Raw genomic sequence first — 14,777 nt, 5'->3', positions numbered from 1 at the left:
TCCTGCTCCCTCTGTCTCCTTCTGCCTCAGAAATAAATAAACACTTAAAAAAAAATTAAAAAAAAGAAAGAAAGAAAGAAGGAAGAAAGAAAGAAAGAAAAGCAAGTTGCTGCTCAATGCACAAAGGCCTGATCTTTACTTCTGTCAGTGGGGGAGAGGGAACCTGGGGACATGGGGTTTTAGTTCAAGTGGCTAAGTTAATTCTTGAGTCCTGTTGGTAGCATGGCAGGTTAATTATGAGTGTATTATTGATTATGTAAACTCTTATTGACAAAGTAGAAGAGGTCTGGGGAAGCTGGGGAATGCTTTCAGCTCATGGGTCCCTTTCTTAATCAATTAACTATTGATTCCTAGGCCTGGTTCAGCCAAATTAAATCGGAATCCTTAGAGGTGAGATGTAGGCATCAGTACTTTTTAAAGCTCCTCAGATAATTTTAAAGTTCAGTCAAGGTTCAGAACTACTGTTGTATTTACTGTGTCCCAGAAACAATTAGATCCTGTGAAAGTTTTCAGTGAGTACATCTTTGCCTACAACTTTCAATAGTATTCACAATTTAATACAACACAACAGTTGTTGAGTGCCTATGAGATGTACTGAACTATGCTAATTGCTGTAGGGATGACCCTGAAAGAAACCAGAAATTATCCAGTCCTTAAGGAACTTATAATACAACAGGAGGATAAAGAACAGTAAACTGTGGTACAAAAGAAGCATAAAGAAGGATATAAAGGTACAAACAAAATGCTACAGGAACACAGACTGTGAAGAAATTAAATCCTTAAGCAAAAGCTTCACTGAACATTATGTGATATTGAAATTCAGATAACTACCGATGTTGAAACAGGGAGAGAAAGAAAAACTAACATATTCATTTTACCTGGCAGTACCAGTAAGCTCAATGACTTTTTGCCTTTTCAAATCGGCTTCATGCGTGGCTGCTTCACATTTCTCCTCCATTTTTCTCAACTTTTCAGCTGAACTTTCCCTTTGTTTTTGAAGCTCTTGTTCCAGTTTTGATACCTTGTAAAACAATTTTCATTAAGTATTTTAAGTTCAGTCACAGCTTAACATTCTTTGGAAGAAAAATATATATTTATATAAATATGTGGTCTAGCCTATAATTCAGTTTCAAGATGTATTATAAAACTCAAAGTACACACCAGGAAATAATGTTCTGGAAATAAAAAAGCAAAACTAAACTTTGTATATTAAAGATATTTCATTCATATTACATATTTATAGAAGTAGTCACATCATAACACTAAAATAGGATTTATAAGAATTGAACAAAATAATGGTTAATTTTCCTCTTTTCATTATCCCTATTTGAAATGTTTCTTCTCTTGTCAAACTATGTTGCTTTCCTTCTTCACAAATTGGCTCATTTGGTGAAAGATTTCTAGATTCTCAACTGCCATCAAACGTTATCACTTGAATTTGCTTCTATTCATTATTTCTTATGTTCCCCTACAGTGAAGGAGGTATTCTTCCTCCTATATAACTCAAATTGCTTCACTGGTGTTCTGGAATCACTTTCTCAGGAAACTATCCACTTTCTCAGGAACTCATACTCTTGACTATCTCTGCTCTCTCCTCTGGGCTTCTTTGTATTAATTAGCATTTAAACACGTTCAAGACATTCCCATCACAAAAAAAACTATTCTTCAGGGGCACCTGGGTGGCTCAGTCAGTTAAGCTTTCAACTCTTGATTTTGACTCAGGTCATGATCTCACAGTTCATGAGTTCAAGCCCCACACTAGGCTCTGCACTGACAGCCCAGATTCTGTCTCCCTCTCTGTCCTTCCCCCACTTGCTCTCTATCTCTCAAAATAAATAAAAATAAACTTTTAAAAATTATTTAAAAAAACTATCCTTCATATCTCTACCTCCCTCCAACTACCACTGCTCTTTCTTTCCTCCTCTTCAAAGCCCAATTTCTCAGTTTTCCATGCTTACTGTATCATCTTCTCATTTCTCATTCATTCCTCAACCTGAAGAAATCATTTTTTTTTCAACCCAAAGCAATCTAGCCATTCTACAGAAACCGTGCAATGTCACTAATAACATCCATGTTGGTAATTCCAGTAGACATTTCTCAACCATTATTTTATTTGATCTTGATTTCAACGGCCCATGACACCAATTATCATTCCTTATTTCATGAAATACTTACTTTGGTTTCTATGTACCATATCTCACAGAGATCTATCTAAGTCAATCTTCTCACCCATCATTCTGTATTTTCTCCCTAATTAATTTCAGCCACTCCATGTTTTCAAAGAACATTTACAAAACTGCTCTTCAAATTAATATCTGGCTAATGATTTTAATATCCTCTCGGCTCTTCTAAAACCTCTCACCAAATAATTAAATACAAATTCTAAGTCATTAATATCCACACTTCCAACTCAAGTTCCAAGAATAAAATTAAAATAGTAGCCAGGTAAAAAGTAAAGGGAACCATTGAAAACCCACCCACTCTCTGTTTTATTAAATAGCCCATTCATAAGCAGAAAGAATCTAAAGATGAGTAATAATCTGAAAGGATCCAACATGGAATCTATGCATAGTGGAACATGAATGAAAGGTAGAAAGAGAATACTTTATACAGTGGAAAATTTACCCCAAATACTAGAGAAATTTTTAGATTTTTTAGAAATTTAGATCACATGTCCTGATCCAAAAACAAGGTTGAATAAAGAAGTCTAAATTATAACTAAGTTCTCTGGATGGCAAAAATGTGCCTATGCTATTAGAAATGCAGGTCAGAATACACAGAAATAGAACTTTATTCATCTTACAATATTAATACAGAATATTTCTTATAATATGAAATCCTTGACGTAAATAGCAACCAATAAAACAAAAAAGCTATTATCAATTTTTAAAATTTATATTTTATACAAGTAAAACCATTTTGGCCAATAATATATACCTGTTTTTCAAGTTTAGTTTGAATGTCTTCTAGCTCTCCATTTCTAATTGTCTCTTGTTGTAACATTTGCTGCTGCTGCTGAAGAGTATGCTGTAGAATAACATTCTGCTCAGCAGTCTCTTGAAGACTGTGATTTTTTATCTTTAGTTCTTTTTGTAAACAGTATACCTAACAAATATATACATTTTTCATTAAAATGACATGTTTCAAATAGAAAGCAATATAATGTCAAAGCTGTGTTCCTTATTATCTTCACTTGTCATGTGGGACAATTATATTTAAGTTTGTTATATGGAAGGGCAGGTTCATTTTTCTGATGGGAAGATGTTAGAAGGGCCTGCTTATAGAGCCGGCTCTTGGCTTTTCAAACATTCCCTAAGTGATGACATTGTTTTGCTTGGCTCTGGCACTGAATCATGCTTTCCTCCTGGGAGTTCGTAATTTTAATACTTGTGACTGTCCTAGGTGACCAGCCCCCCATAAAAAAAACCCTGAACTTTAAGTCACAAACAGGCTTCTCTGGGCAGAAACACTGCCCACATATTACCATATTTCACTGCTACAGAAAGGAGCATGTTTTATGTGATCCCTCCCAGAGAAGGCAGAGAACACAGAAAGGTATGGATTTTTCCATACTCTGTCTGATGAATCTTTTCTCCTTACTGATAATAAACTATAGCCATAAAAGACCTGCATAAATGTTAGGTGCTATTTATTTATTGTATTATCGTTGCTACTATTGCTGTTGTTTGTAAAATGGTATCTCAGCAAAGCACTCAAATATTCATGCTGCAAAAAATACATAAGGAAATGACAGTATCAACTAAGAAATTGTATTCATTTACTCCACATATTTAGGACTTGAATATGCTGGTCCCTAAAACTGCTTTAAAAGATACCTTTAAAATTATCTGGAAGTACCTATTAAGAAAGGAAAAAAAAATTGCTTTGTCCTAGTAATCCAAATCCAATAAATATGCCAAATTATTTTTAAAATCATACTAATAATACAGCATATTTTAATATGTATTTTATAATATTCCTTACCTGTTCTCAAAAGTAAGAGGTTTAATAAATGATGATTTATCAATCTGATTTCAAATGATGCAACCATTTAATATCATAATTTAAAAGACAGTAGCAAATATAATATTTTGCAAAATGAAATTAAGTGAAAAAATAGAATTACGTTTCATTGACATAATTATGAAAAACATGCAAGTAACTAGAAAACTGAAAACTTAAGTATTAGAAAGTAGATTGTAGGTAAACCTTTAAAAGATTTCTTATTGTTGCTTACCCAACACTATTTTTAACATGAAGGAAAATAAAAACCATTCCTTTAAAGCAAAAAAATCTTTCCAGTAAGTATTCCAGAAGAAAGGAATTTTAAACTTCTAAGAAATAGTGGAGGAAAACAATGATTTGGTCCTTTTTTCTAATTATCCAGCAATTGAACATTCAGCAGCATGATGAAGGGCTTAGGGACCAATATTCTTTGTTCATGATAAGAAACTCTTAAATGTCACATTTCTTCATTATCTAATGATACTGTAAACTTGGAGAACCTTATGCAACTAACCAATTTCTTATTCTGTTATTATAGTTCTTTATTATGATAATCTACTTAATTTTGTCTGTATGAAAATAATTTATTTAGGGCAAACATGTATCAGTATCACCTGTTTGTTTTACTAGCTAGCTCCCGAGAAAACTGCAGATCACATTTAGTGCAGTAGTTTATTTTCTATAGAACTGATTTGCCTGCAAGAGAAGTTTAAATAGTATTTTTTCTAAAACATCCTGTCTTAGACTTCTTTTTCTGGTCAGAGAAAAAAGTGGACAAGATGTTAAGACAAGACAAAGGTAAGATAAGACAAAACAGAAGAAAAGAAGGTAAATCTTAACCAAAACGCCAAGAAAGCCATACCACATAATAACAATAAAAATTTATTTCAGTAATCTGGCCACTGGAAAAATAATTTCAATTAAAAATATTGAATATCTGTTAGTTTTATCACAAATATCAATTCACAAAAATCAACCTGCATCTACCCAACTTAAAGTGGCATTTTATTGTACTACCCTTTAATTTCCATTTGACTTTAAAATATAAGAAATAGTTTTTCATTATATTTTCTGCTACATTATGATATTCGGAGAATCAAGTATTCCTAAAGGATTCACTATTTTATAACTGGGGGCAAGAAGAAAGTAGAATTTATACTTTAAAATCTACTTTACAATGAACTTTATCTAGATTAATCTATATCCAAAGGAAAAACACTCACAATTATTACTTAAAAATAAAACATAACCCAGGGGCGCCTGGGTGGCTCAGTAGGTTCAGCTTCCAATTTAGGCTCAGGTCGTAATCTCATGGTTTGTGAGTTCAGTCCCCCCATTGGGTGGTGCTCTCTGTTGTCAATGCAGACCCCACTCTAGATCCTCTTTTCCTCTCTCTCTGCCCCTTGTCCACTCACGCTCTCTCTCAAAAACAGATAATTTAAAAAAATAAATAAAACATAACCCAGAAAAGTTACTGATATGATATGATGATGCCAAATCCTCAAAATTTAAGTCCATCAATGTGAGTAAAAATATCAATAAAATAACTGATTTTATTTGAAGAAATGCTATATGCAAAAATGTTTAGACTTACTCACATCTGTTTTGTATTTACTTTCTCCTATCATATTAACAGTGTAATTCTGCATCAACACATATTTTTACCACTTTGTAAAGCATTTTAATATGGAATTAAAATCTTTTCAAAATGATTTAGAACCCCAAATTACTATTATTTTAATCATAAATGTACTTACTTCAATATCTGGAAAACAGTATATACCTGAGACAAAAATCTCAGAGGAATTTTTATTATCTTTCTGTGGTGGATAATCAACATTTAGTTTTTACAACTGGCTAACTTCTTCTCAATATGCTCTAGAGCCACTCAATTATTCAGCTAGTGTGTGATTTAAAGATTACTGATTTAATCTACAGATTAAAAAGATCTAAAAGATTAAAACACCTTTATAACATCACTATTATTAACAGAATGGACGTACTGTGAACCAAATCCAATTTTCTAAAACCTAGCTATATATGATGAAAATCTCACAATTCTGATAAATTACAGCTGACTCTTGAACAATATGAGTTTGAACTGCATAGGTCCACTTATGCAGCTGTTTTACAGTAGAGTTCTGCAAATATATTTTCGCTTTCTTATGATTTTCTTAATCACATTTTCTTTTCTCTATCCTACTTTACTGTAAGAATACAGTATATAATACATATAACATAGAAAATCTGTGTTGATCCCATGTTTATGCTATGGTAAGGCTTCTGGTCAACAGTAGGCTATTTGTAGTTAAGTTTTTGGGAAGTCAAAGGTTATATGAGGATCTTCAACTACATGGAGAGGGGATCAGTGCCTCTAACTTCTGCATTGTTCAAGGACAACTGTAATTAACTGTAATATTAACTAGAATGACATTAAAATTTGCTCTAAAGACAAATAACTCAAAAGTAAATAACTGTATGGGGTGGTACTTAAAAAAAACAAAGTAAATAGTAATTGGATTTTTTCCATGTTTTTTATCAGAAGGACTGAACGATAACCTGTTAAGTAGGCCAATTCATGTGCACTGAGGTAATAATTTAGCAGCAATAAAAGGTGAAAATCTTTCTAACTTACTTACTTATTCCCTAGTATAGTTGTACATATTTTACTACTTCTGATTTCTAATTCAGTTTGGAGCCTAGGTTTATATTACCAGCCATTTTGAAAATAATTCTGTTCATTTTAGATAACTGTCTATTATCCACCCTACTCACTGATTCGGTTTCTGAGAACACAAAGTCTAAAGCTCAACAAATCCCCTTGTTACAAACACTGCCTGTCTCCAGATTCCATCTCTGTCAAGTCCATTTACACTGAAGTATAATGAAGGCTATCGAATAAATGTCTAACTAATGTTTTAAAGAAGTTCACAGTAAAATAAAAATAAATATATTTTTAATAAAATAAAATATTTCTATTTTAAGAAGTCAAAGTATCTATAGTTTAGGCAATTCAAATTCCATATACTGCAGTGGAGAAATACATGCCTGTCTGTCAAAGATGCTATAAAAGCCTTCATGGAGGGGCATGGAAGGAAGAAGGCAGGACCATATGAAATATGAAGATTTCCTTTTTTAACCTCTAAACTTATATAATTATGTGATACACCTAAGTGTGGAGTGCTGGTCAACTATATACCTGTTTTTAGATCTGTGTCTGCTTTCCCCCTGCTCTGCTCCATGTTTTGCAGGAAATTCCCCTCTGGGTAATAGAAACATTTAGCCAATGTGAGGGACCTGTAGCAGTTCTCTTCCTCTACAGTCTCAGCTTTAACTAGACAGACTCCTTCTTTGTGGCCCTAGCTCACTAGGCAGTCCTACTTCTGTACTATAGTCCACCATTTCTGCCTGATATTCCTCTATCCCTGATGATGGTAGTAGGTCCTTTCTCTTTTCTTTTTTTTTAAATGTTTATATTTATTTTAGAGAGCGAGACAGAGAGAGAAAGAGGGAGGAGGGAGAGAGATGAGCATGAGCAGGGGAGGGGCAGATAGAGGAGATACAGAATCTGAAGCAAGCCCCAGGCTCTGGGCTGTCAGTGCAGAGCCTGACACGGGGGCTCGAACTCATGAACTGTGAGATCATGACCCAAGCTGAAGTCAGACGCTTAATGCTTAAATGACTGAGCCACCAAGGCGCCCCATAGTAGGTCCTTTCTTATGATAATCTCTGAGTCACTTTACCATGCTTTGTTTGCTTCTCCCCTCTTCCATGATATATGTATCTAATTCTCTGCATAAAATTCTATTTTAATGATACACAAAGGATTCTGTTTTTCTGGCTGAAACTGGCTGAATATATTCTAGTCAACTTTGATGAGAATTTGTTGGGGACGATTATGAACATGAATTTAAGGTTTAAAGCTTATCTTTAATTTATATTTTAAAATATAACTTATTTTAAATTTGTATTATAAATTCTAACAAAGAAATAAAGGAATTCTTCACTAAGATTATCCCCTTGAGCAAACATTTAGTGAGTACATATTATGTTGAAAGCAAAGTGGTAGACACTGAGGATATAGAGATGAATAAGATAACTTGAATCATCTATCCAGTATCTTAAAAACTCATCTCAATAGAGAAAGTCAAATTTCTAAACCTAATTTTTAACCCTTTAGACAACCAGAAGTAGCAAAATCAAAATGGAAGAAAATTTGAAGAATTTTATAATTCTAAATCTAAAATAATATTTTAAAGTTAATCATTTTAGAGTTAATCTGTGATATTAATAATAATTTAATCTTATGATTCCCTAAAAATAGATAAAAGAATCAGCATTTTAAGGTGTCATATTTTGTGTTGCAGTGAATTGTTTCATAAAGAATATAAAATTGGGATTTACATTTTAATGGAAAGATTTTTTCATCAGCTACATAAAGACATACTTTTAAACAATCTTAAAAATATCTCAAAAAGAAATCACTTGGAAAATATGCTATTTAACAAAAATGTTAATTTACCTCTTCAGATTTCTTCTTTAGCTGTTTTTCAAACTTTTCCTTATTTCCTTCCAATTGATTCAAATGCAAGGCAAGTTCTTCCTTACACATTTCTAGTGCTGAATCTAGTTGTCTGACCTAAGCAGGAAAAAAGCAAAAAAAAAAAAAAAAAAAAAAAGGAAAAGGAAAGTCAACTAATATTAATATTAATGAGTGTTTATTATGTGCTCAATATTTTACAGATTTATCTCCTCATGTTACCTAACTGCTTCAAACAGTGAATACACAGTCCAGCTTAGAATACAAAATGCTATCACAGAAAAGATTTATGTAGAAAACTAATTTTTCATTACAAATTAGGAAACCAGAGACTGGAATCCTGAAGAACATATAGAACATGAACAAGTAAAGAAGGGCATTCCAGGAAGAGGGAATATTTTCAGAGACAAGACAATGAAAGGAAATGGTGCGAAGTTGGTAGTTTAGGGTATGAAGAGAATCAATTTATGGGAGATTAGATTGGAAAGACAGACTGGGGCCAATTGTCAAAAACCTGTAAGCCAAACACCCTAAAATATTTAATATTTACCTAAAAAGGTAAGCAATATTTAAGCCTATTCTTTAAGCTCCTTTGATCAAGAAAAATAGTAAAATGAGCATACACTGGTGTACTGTGCTAATAATGCATTGGTGTGAATATTCTGAATATGCTGAAGTCACTAAGAAATAAAAATGCTTTTGTTAGCTAGGGAAAAAAAAGAAACTTAGGAGATGGCTGCATTTGCTCTAAATCTGAAAATATTTTCAAAAAGGCAGCAATGTAACTTAGTTCAAGCGTTGACACAGCTGCAGATGCTTTACACTGCCTTAAAGAGCAAATGGGCAAAGAGCAACCCACTTTCAATAATTTTTTTTCACAAAAATTAGTTCAAGGGCCACAATTTGCACATGTGCTCCACAGCCCATCTGTCAATAAGATTCTTCTTTTGCTCCTTTCTTGGTGTAATTTTGAGCTTCTCAGGAGTGTTTTTTTCCCCCTCTAATGCCAACAGCATTCTTGTAAGTCATCTTGAAGGTGTAAAAATAATCTTAAGAAAAAGAGAAAAATGCCTCTTCTGGCAGATACTATTTATTCTACATCATGAAATTATCCTCACAACTCTTATTTCTAAATAGAGAATCTTGAAAGACAGTTTTTGAAGATTGTCCCTATAGCCTGTGAATATAACCATTAATAGCTAAAAAGTTTATAATTTTGAAAGATTATCCTTGTTAACAAATTGTTGCCCTAGTAATAATTTTTAAATTAACATTTGTTTTATGAAAGGTATAAATACTTATCGGTTTTCTTTCTGAAGCATGAGAACGAGCACTGGTACTTGTATCATCTCCCATATGCAGAGAAAAAATAAAATCTATGACTCTGCAAGAATATCATACCTGATAATTAACAGTGTAAAAACTAATTCTGGCAAGATTTATCACTAGATGTTAAAACCATTGGTTATAAGGTTGTTGAGGAGCAGGACATTCATACTGCCTGAAAGAATCACCCCACATTTTGTTTATTAATTATATAGGAAAAAACTGTGTCCTTAACATGGTGAGATCTGGCAATAATTAGCTTAAAAAACATGTCAGTATTGTCAATGCCAATAATGGGGTGGTCTGACATGTGCTTCCAGATAGGAAGCAATAGAAGAGCACAATATAACTCATGTGGTATTCTAGCTGACCTACACTTTTCAGAAGATTCAGTATCAGGAAGAATAGAAGGAGTAAGTGAGTTTAAGGAAATCTAAAGTGCCAGATGTAACATGTAATTATAATTGAATCCTAGATTGGAAAAAGAAAAAGAACAAGCTGAAGTAGTGTTTCTCAAGGTTTTAATGGGCATACAAATCACCTGGGCACCCTACTCAAATACAGATTAAGATTCAGTAGAAGGGCCAGGATTAGGGTAAGACAGGAGACATGTGTTCAAAATTTAAGGAGGCACTAACTCTCAGGGTCATGCCAAGCACCAGCCCTCCACTTACATAACCCTGAGAGTAAGCATCTCGTTAAGTTATGCACCAGAAGCAACTCACTTGCTTCACCTTAGTCCCAATTCTGTTCAGGAGGTCTGGGGCACAGATGAAATTCTGTTCACAAGTTCCTAGGTGATGTTGATGCTGCTGGTCCATAGACCATGCTTTGAGTAGAAGGCTATAAAGAACAATTTTAAATAATCAGAAAAATTTCAGTACAGACTATGTGTTGAATGATGTTGCTGATTAATTTTTACTTTCTCTGGTATATAAAAGTGCTGTACAGATGTAGGAGAAAGTTTCTGCTCAGAGGAGATGCAAGTTTAAATATTAAGGTGGAAGAGGGAGACAGAGGATCTGAAACAGGCCCTGTGCTGATAGCATACAGCCAAATGCGGGGCTCAAACCCACAAACCACCAGATCACAACCTGAGCCGAAGTTGGATGCTCAACCGACTAAGCCACCCAGGCGCCCCTCTAGTCTAACTTTCTTAAACAAAAGCAGCTAAGTTCTTTTTTTGTTGTTTATTTTTTTTCCAGTTCTGACTTTCCTTGGGAAGAAAAAAAATTCCAGAGTGGAATATAAAAGCAATCAAGAGAAAACAAATAAACAAAATCCCTAAATCTAATAAGCACCTTCTCAATTTTTTATTTAACAGCAGGTAACATAATTGCTTTAATTTATTGGTTTCTTGTTACCTATTCAGAATTTTCCCATCAATCTTCTAGTTCTCATTAATCATACTCTCATAGGTGATATAACTTTAAATTGATTCTTATAACTTTCCTACACTACAGGTAGAAAATTCATAATTCTATGATTTCATTAGTTACCTTTGTATTTCCTTTGTTAAACAGTTGGATTGATTGCATTTTTCAAGAATGTACTGATTATAAGAATATAACCTTCAATTGGTTACTTTAAAAACAAAATCCAAAATTTTTTATGCAAAGAACAAATTAATGTATGTACAGGCACATGGCCAAAAGTCAAAAAAGGAAGGTAGTAATGATATAATCAGTAAGAAGAGAACTAGATTTCAAATATCCTATTGTTGCTACAAATATCCAGTATGTCAAATTTGGTATAGTGATAGGAACATTGCTTCTATATTTTTTCCTCATTTTGACATTTGCCCGAATAACATCAAACCTATTAAAGCTATTAAGGGAATAAAACCCAATATGATAATTTATTCTCTTATTGATTTTAATATCTGGTTATTAACATATGGAAATAAATTACTAGATGATTGGCTAGATGTGTTAGGTCATTTAATTAAAAACAGAAGTGGCAATACAGACTTTATTTAATGAAATTATTTCATGCTTACAACTTTTTCATGTTAATGATCTTAGAGGTTACTTTTACATGAGGAAATGAATGGATATGGCATTATATGTTACAAGTTTTGGAGAATACTATATGAAAGTTATGGATAAACATACTATTGTGTTTACATGGGCATACTGGGTCACAAAATGGATTAAAAACAGAATACTGGTCAAAAATAACACTGGATTTTTAAAATATCCTTTATATTCAAGCCATATATGACAGAATAACATCAGCATGTTTGGACCTATTTTTAACACTAAAAATGCAAAGGAAAAATACTGAATATATAGTAACTACTTACCAAACTTGGAATAACTGAGTATACGCTAAGCATTATATGTACTTCATTTCATTTACTTTTCACATGTGACCCTCTTCCAGAATACTGTTATCCGTATTTTACAGATGAAAAAGTTAAAGTTCAAAGAGCTTTAATAACCCAGCGAGGGTTAAAGTCAACTACTAAGCATTCAAAATCAAGTCAATTTAGCTCCAAAGCCCATGCTTTTAACTGTGAAGACAGACTAGTCAAAAACTGTATTTTATCTAAAAATTCAAATTTTATCCCCTAATTAATCTTGTAGCAGAACTGGTAAAAAAGAAGCAAAACTGGACTACTTGTAGATTGATCTCCCTTCACTTTCTCTGTTAATTCTTTACTGGTAATGTTAATAAGCAGTACTGTTAAAATAAGTACTGTTAATAATAAGTACTGTTACAAAAGTAATCTTTCTTAAGGCAAAAAAAAGGGGGGGGGGTGTTAGAGAATCCACAAACAGATTACCAACAATCAAATAATTAAGATCATAATTCACACTGAAGAAAATATATTTACAGAAACTAAGTTCACTGAGTCAGGTAAAATCTTTACCTGCTAATTTTTATCTGAATAATTTTTACAATTTATAGAGAAAAGTAAAAAAGCTTACAGGAATGTCTCCATTTAAGAATAAAGTTTAAAAATTTAGCATACTAGCCTTGATTGTTTCTTCAGATACTTGGTTCTGTAATGCTCTCAAAGCTTCATCTTTCTTAATGTTTTCCTTTTCCATTTCCTGAAAACACACAGATTGGTAGCAAAAATATAAGTACATGTATAAATATTTTAATTTTAGCATTACTATTGGGCTGTTAAGCAATTGATTTAATTAGAATTAAAGGCAGGTTACAGAAACAAAGTATTAGCTTTTAAAGAACACTTTTACAAAGATGATTTTACCCCTTTGCTTTCCGTCAAGAGTCTGTCTAGTGATTCAAGATGATGTTGTTTACATATTATATCTTGCTGCAAAATGGACATAGTCTTTTCTTGTTCTTTAAACTGTTGGTCTTTTTTCTCTAGTTGAGATTCAAGCTAAATGTAAAAACAGGATCTATTAATTTCATATAATTTTTTAAAAATTAAGAAACATTTTAAATATATAGAAAAGAATACAATATTCATATGTTAAATTACTACTGAAATTACATAGATTTTTGCATTTTGCCGAATTTCCTTCAGTTTCTCTCCCTTGAGAGAAGAAATGAAATCACATGGCCAGGTCTTATTCCTCATCAATACAGCTGATTTCCTCCCTCATCAATACAGTTGGCCTTGGACCAACGTGGCCTTTGAACTGCACAGGTTGACTTATATGAGGATTTTTTATAGTATAGGACTATAAATGCATTTTTCCTCTTCCTTATGATTTTCTTAATAACATTTTCTTTTCTCTGGCTTGATTGTTAAGAATACATTATACAATACCTGTAACCTACAAGATATGAGTTAGCTGACTATTTTGTTTTCAGTAAGGTTTCTGGTCAAGATTAGGCTGTTAGCAGTCAAGTTTTGTGGGAGTCAAAAGTTGAATCCACATTTTTGACTGTGCAGGGGGTTGGTGCCCCTAACCCCTATGTTATTGGAAGGTCAACTCTACTACTGAAATTGGTCTATCACTCTCTGGTATGTTTCTCACAAATGTTTTTTGTGCTTTTACTACATATGTAGGTCTATGAACAATATGTAATGTATTTCTGTTTTGAAAATTTACATAAACAATATCAATACTTCTGCAAGTTTTAGCAACTTGGTTTTTTCACTCAATATTGTTTAGCTAATTATCCCTGGATATTTATCCATGCATGCATATGTGGATCTAGTTCATTGTTTTTGTTTTTTTTTTAAGTTTATTTACTTTGAGAAAGATAAAGTGTGTGCACACAAGGTTGGGAGAAGCAGAGAGGGAGGGAGAGAGAATCCCAAGCAGAATCCGTGCTGTCAGTGCAGAGCCTGATGTAGGGCCTGATCCCATGAACCGTGAGATCCTGACCTAAGGTGAAATCAAGAGTTGAAAGCTTACCCAAGTGAGCCACCCAGGCACCCCTAGTTCATTGCTTTTTATAATGGTACAGTACTCCACTGTAACAACAAACTACAGCTTGTCTTCTACTCAAGAACAGTCTGATATTCTATTTTTCACCATCACAACAATGTTACAAAACATCCTGTGTACATGTCTCTTTATGTACATGTATTAGTTTCTTTAGAATAGACCACCTAGAAGTGGACTTTCCACATTTCCAATTTCATTAGATATTTCTCTTCAAAGTGCATCTAAATTTATGTTTTGATTAGAAATACATAAGATTCTTGGGGTGCCTGGGTGGCTCAGTCAGTTGAGTGTCCAACTTTGGCTGAGGTCATGATCTCATGGCTAGTGAGTTCCAGCCCCACATTGGGCTCTGTGCTTACAGATCAGAGACTGGAGCCTGCTTCGGATTCTGTCTGTCTGTCTTTTTCTCTCTCTCTTCCCCTCCCCCACTCACACAGTGTCTCTCCCTCTATCTCAAAAATACACAAACATTTAAAAAAATTTAAAAAAAAGAAACATGTAAGATTCTCACTCCCACAACTTCATCA

At 33.1% G+C, this 14,777-nt stretch overlaps 1 protein-coding gene across 8 annotated transcripts in view; it reads right to left on the bottom strand.

The window, feature by feature from the left end:
• The window catches only part of CCDC18 (coiled-coil domain containing 18), a 108,240-nt gene that overhangs the window by 44,472 nt on the left and 48,991 nt on the right, over positions 1 to 14,777 (bottom strand). For all 8 annotated transcript variants that reach the window (XM_042997906.1, XM_007073414.3, XM_042997909.1 and 5 more), the window contains 5 exons: positions 13,095 to 13,229; positions 12,853 to 12,930; positions 8,528 to 8,644; positions 2,938 to 3,105; positions 879 to 1,021 (listed from right to left, as the gene is read on the bottom strand). In XM_042997906.1, coding sequence (XP_042853840.1) covers positions 879 to 1,021; positions 2,938 to 3,105; positions 8,528 to 8,644; positions 12,853 to 12,930; positions 13,095 to 13,229 — 641 coding nt within the window. The remainder of the gene's footprint in view (positions 1 to 878; positions 1,022 to 2,937; positions 3,106 to 8,527; positions 8,645 to 12,852; positions 12,931 to 13,094; positions 13,230 to 14,777) is intronic.

Source organism: Panthera tigris, chromosome C1 (assembly GCF_018350195.1).
Source record: "Panthera tigris isolate Pti1 chromosome C1, P.tigris_Pti1_mat1.1, whole genome shotgun sequence".
In the NCBI taxonomy this organism is placed as follows: Eukaryota; Metazoa; Chordata; class Mammalia; order Carnivora; family Felidae; genus Panthera; species Panthera tigris.
Note: the sequence above shows the minus strand (reverse complement) of the source record. Positions and strands in the feature narration are given on the sequence as shown.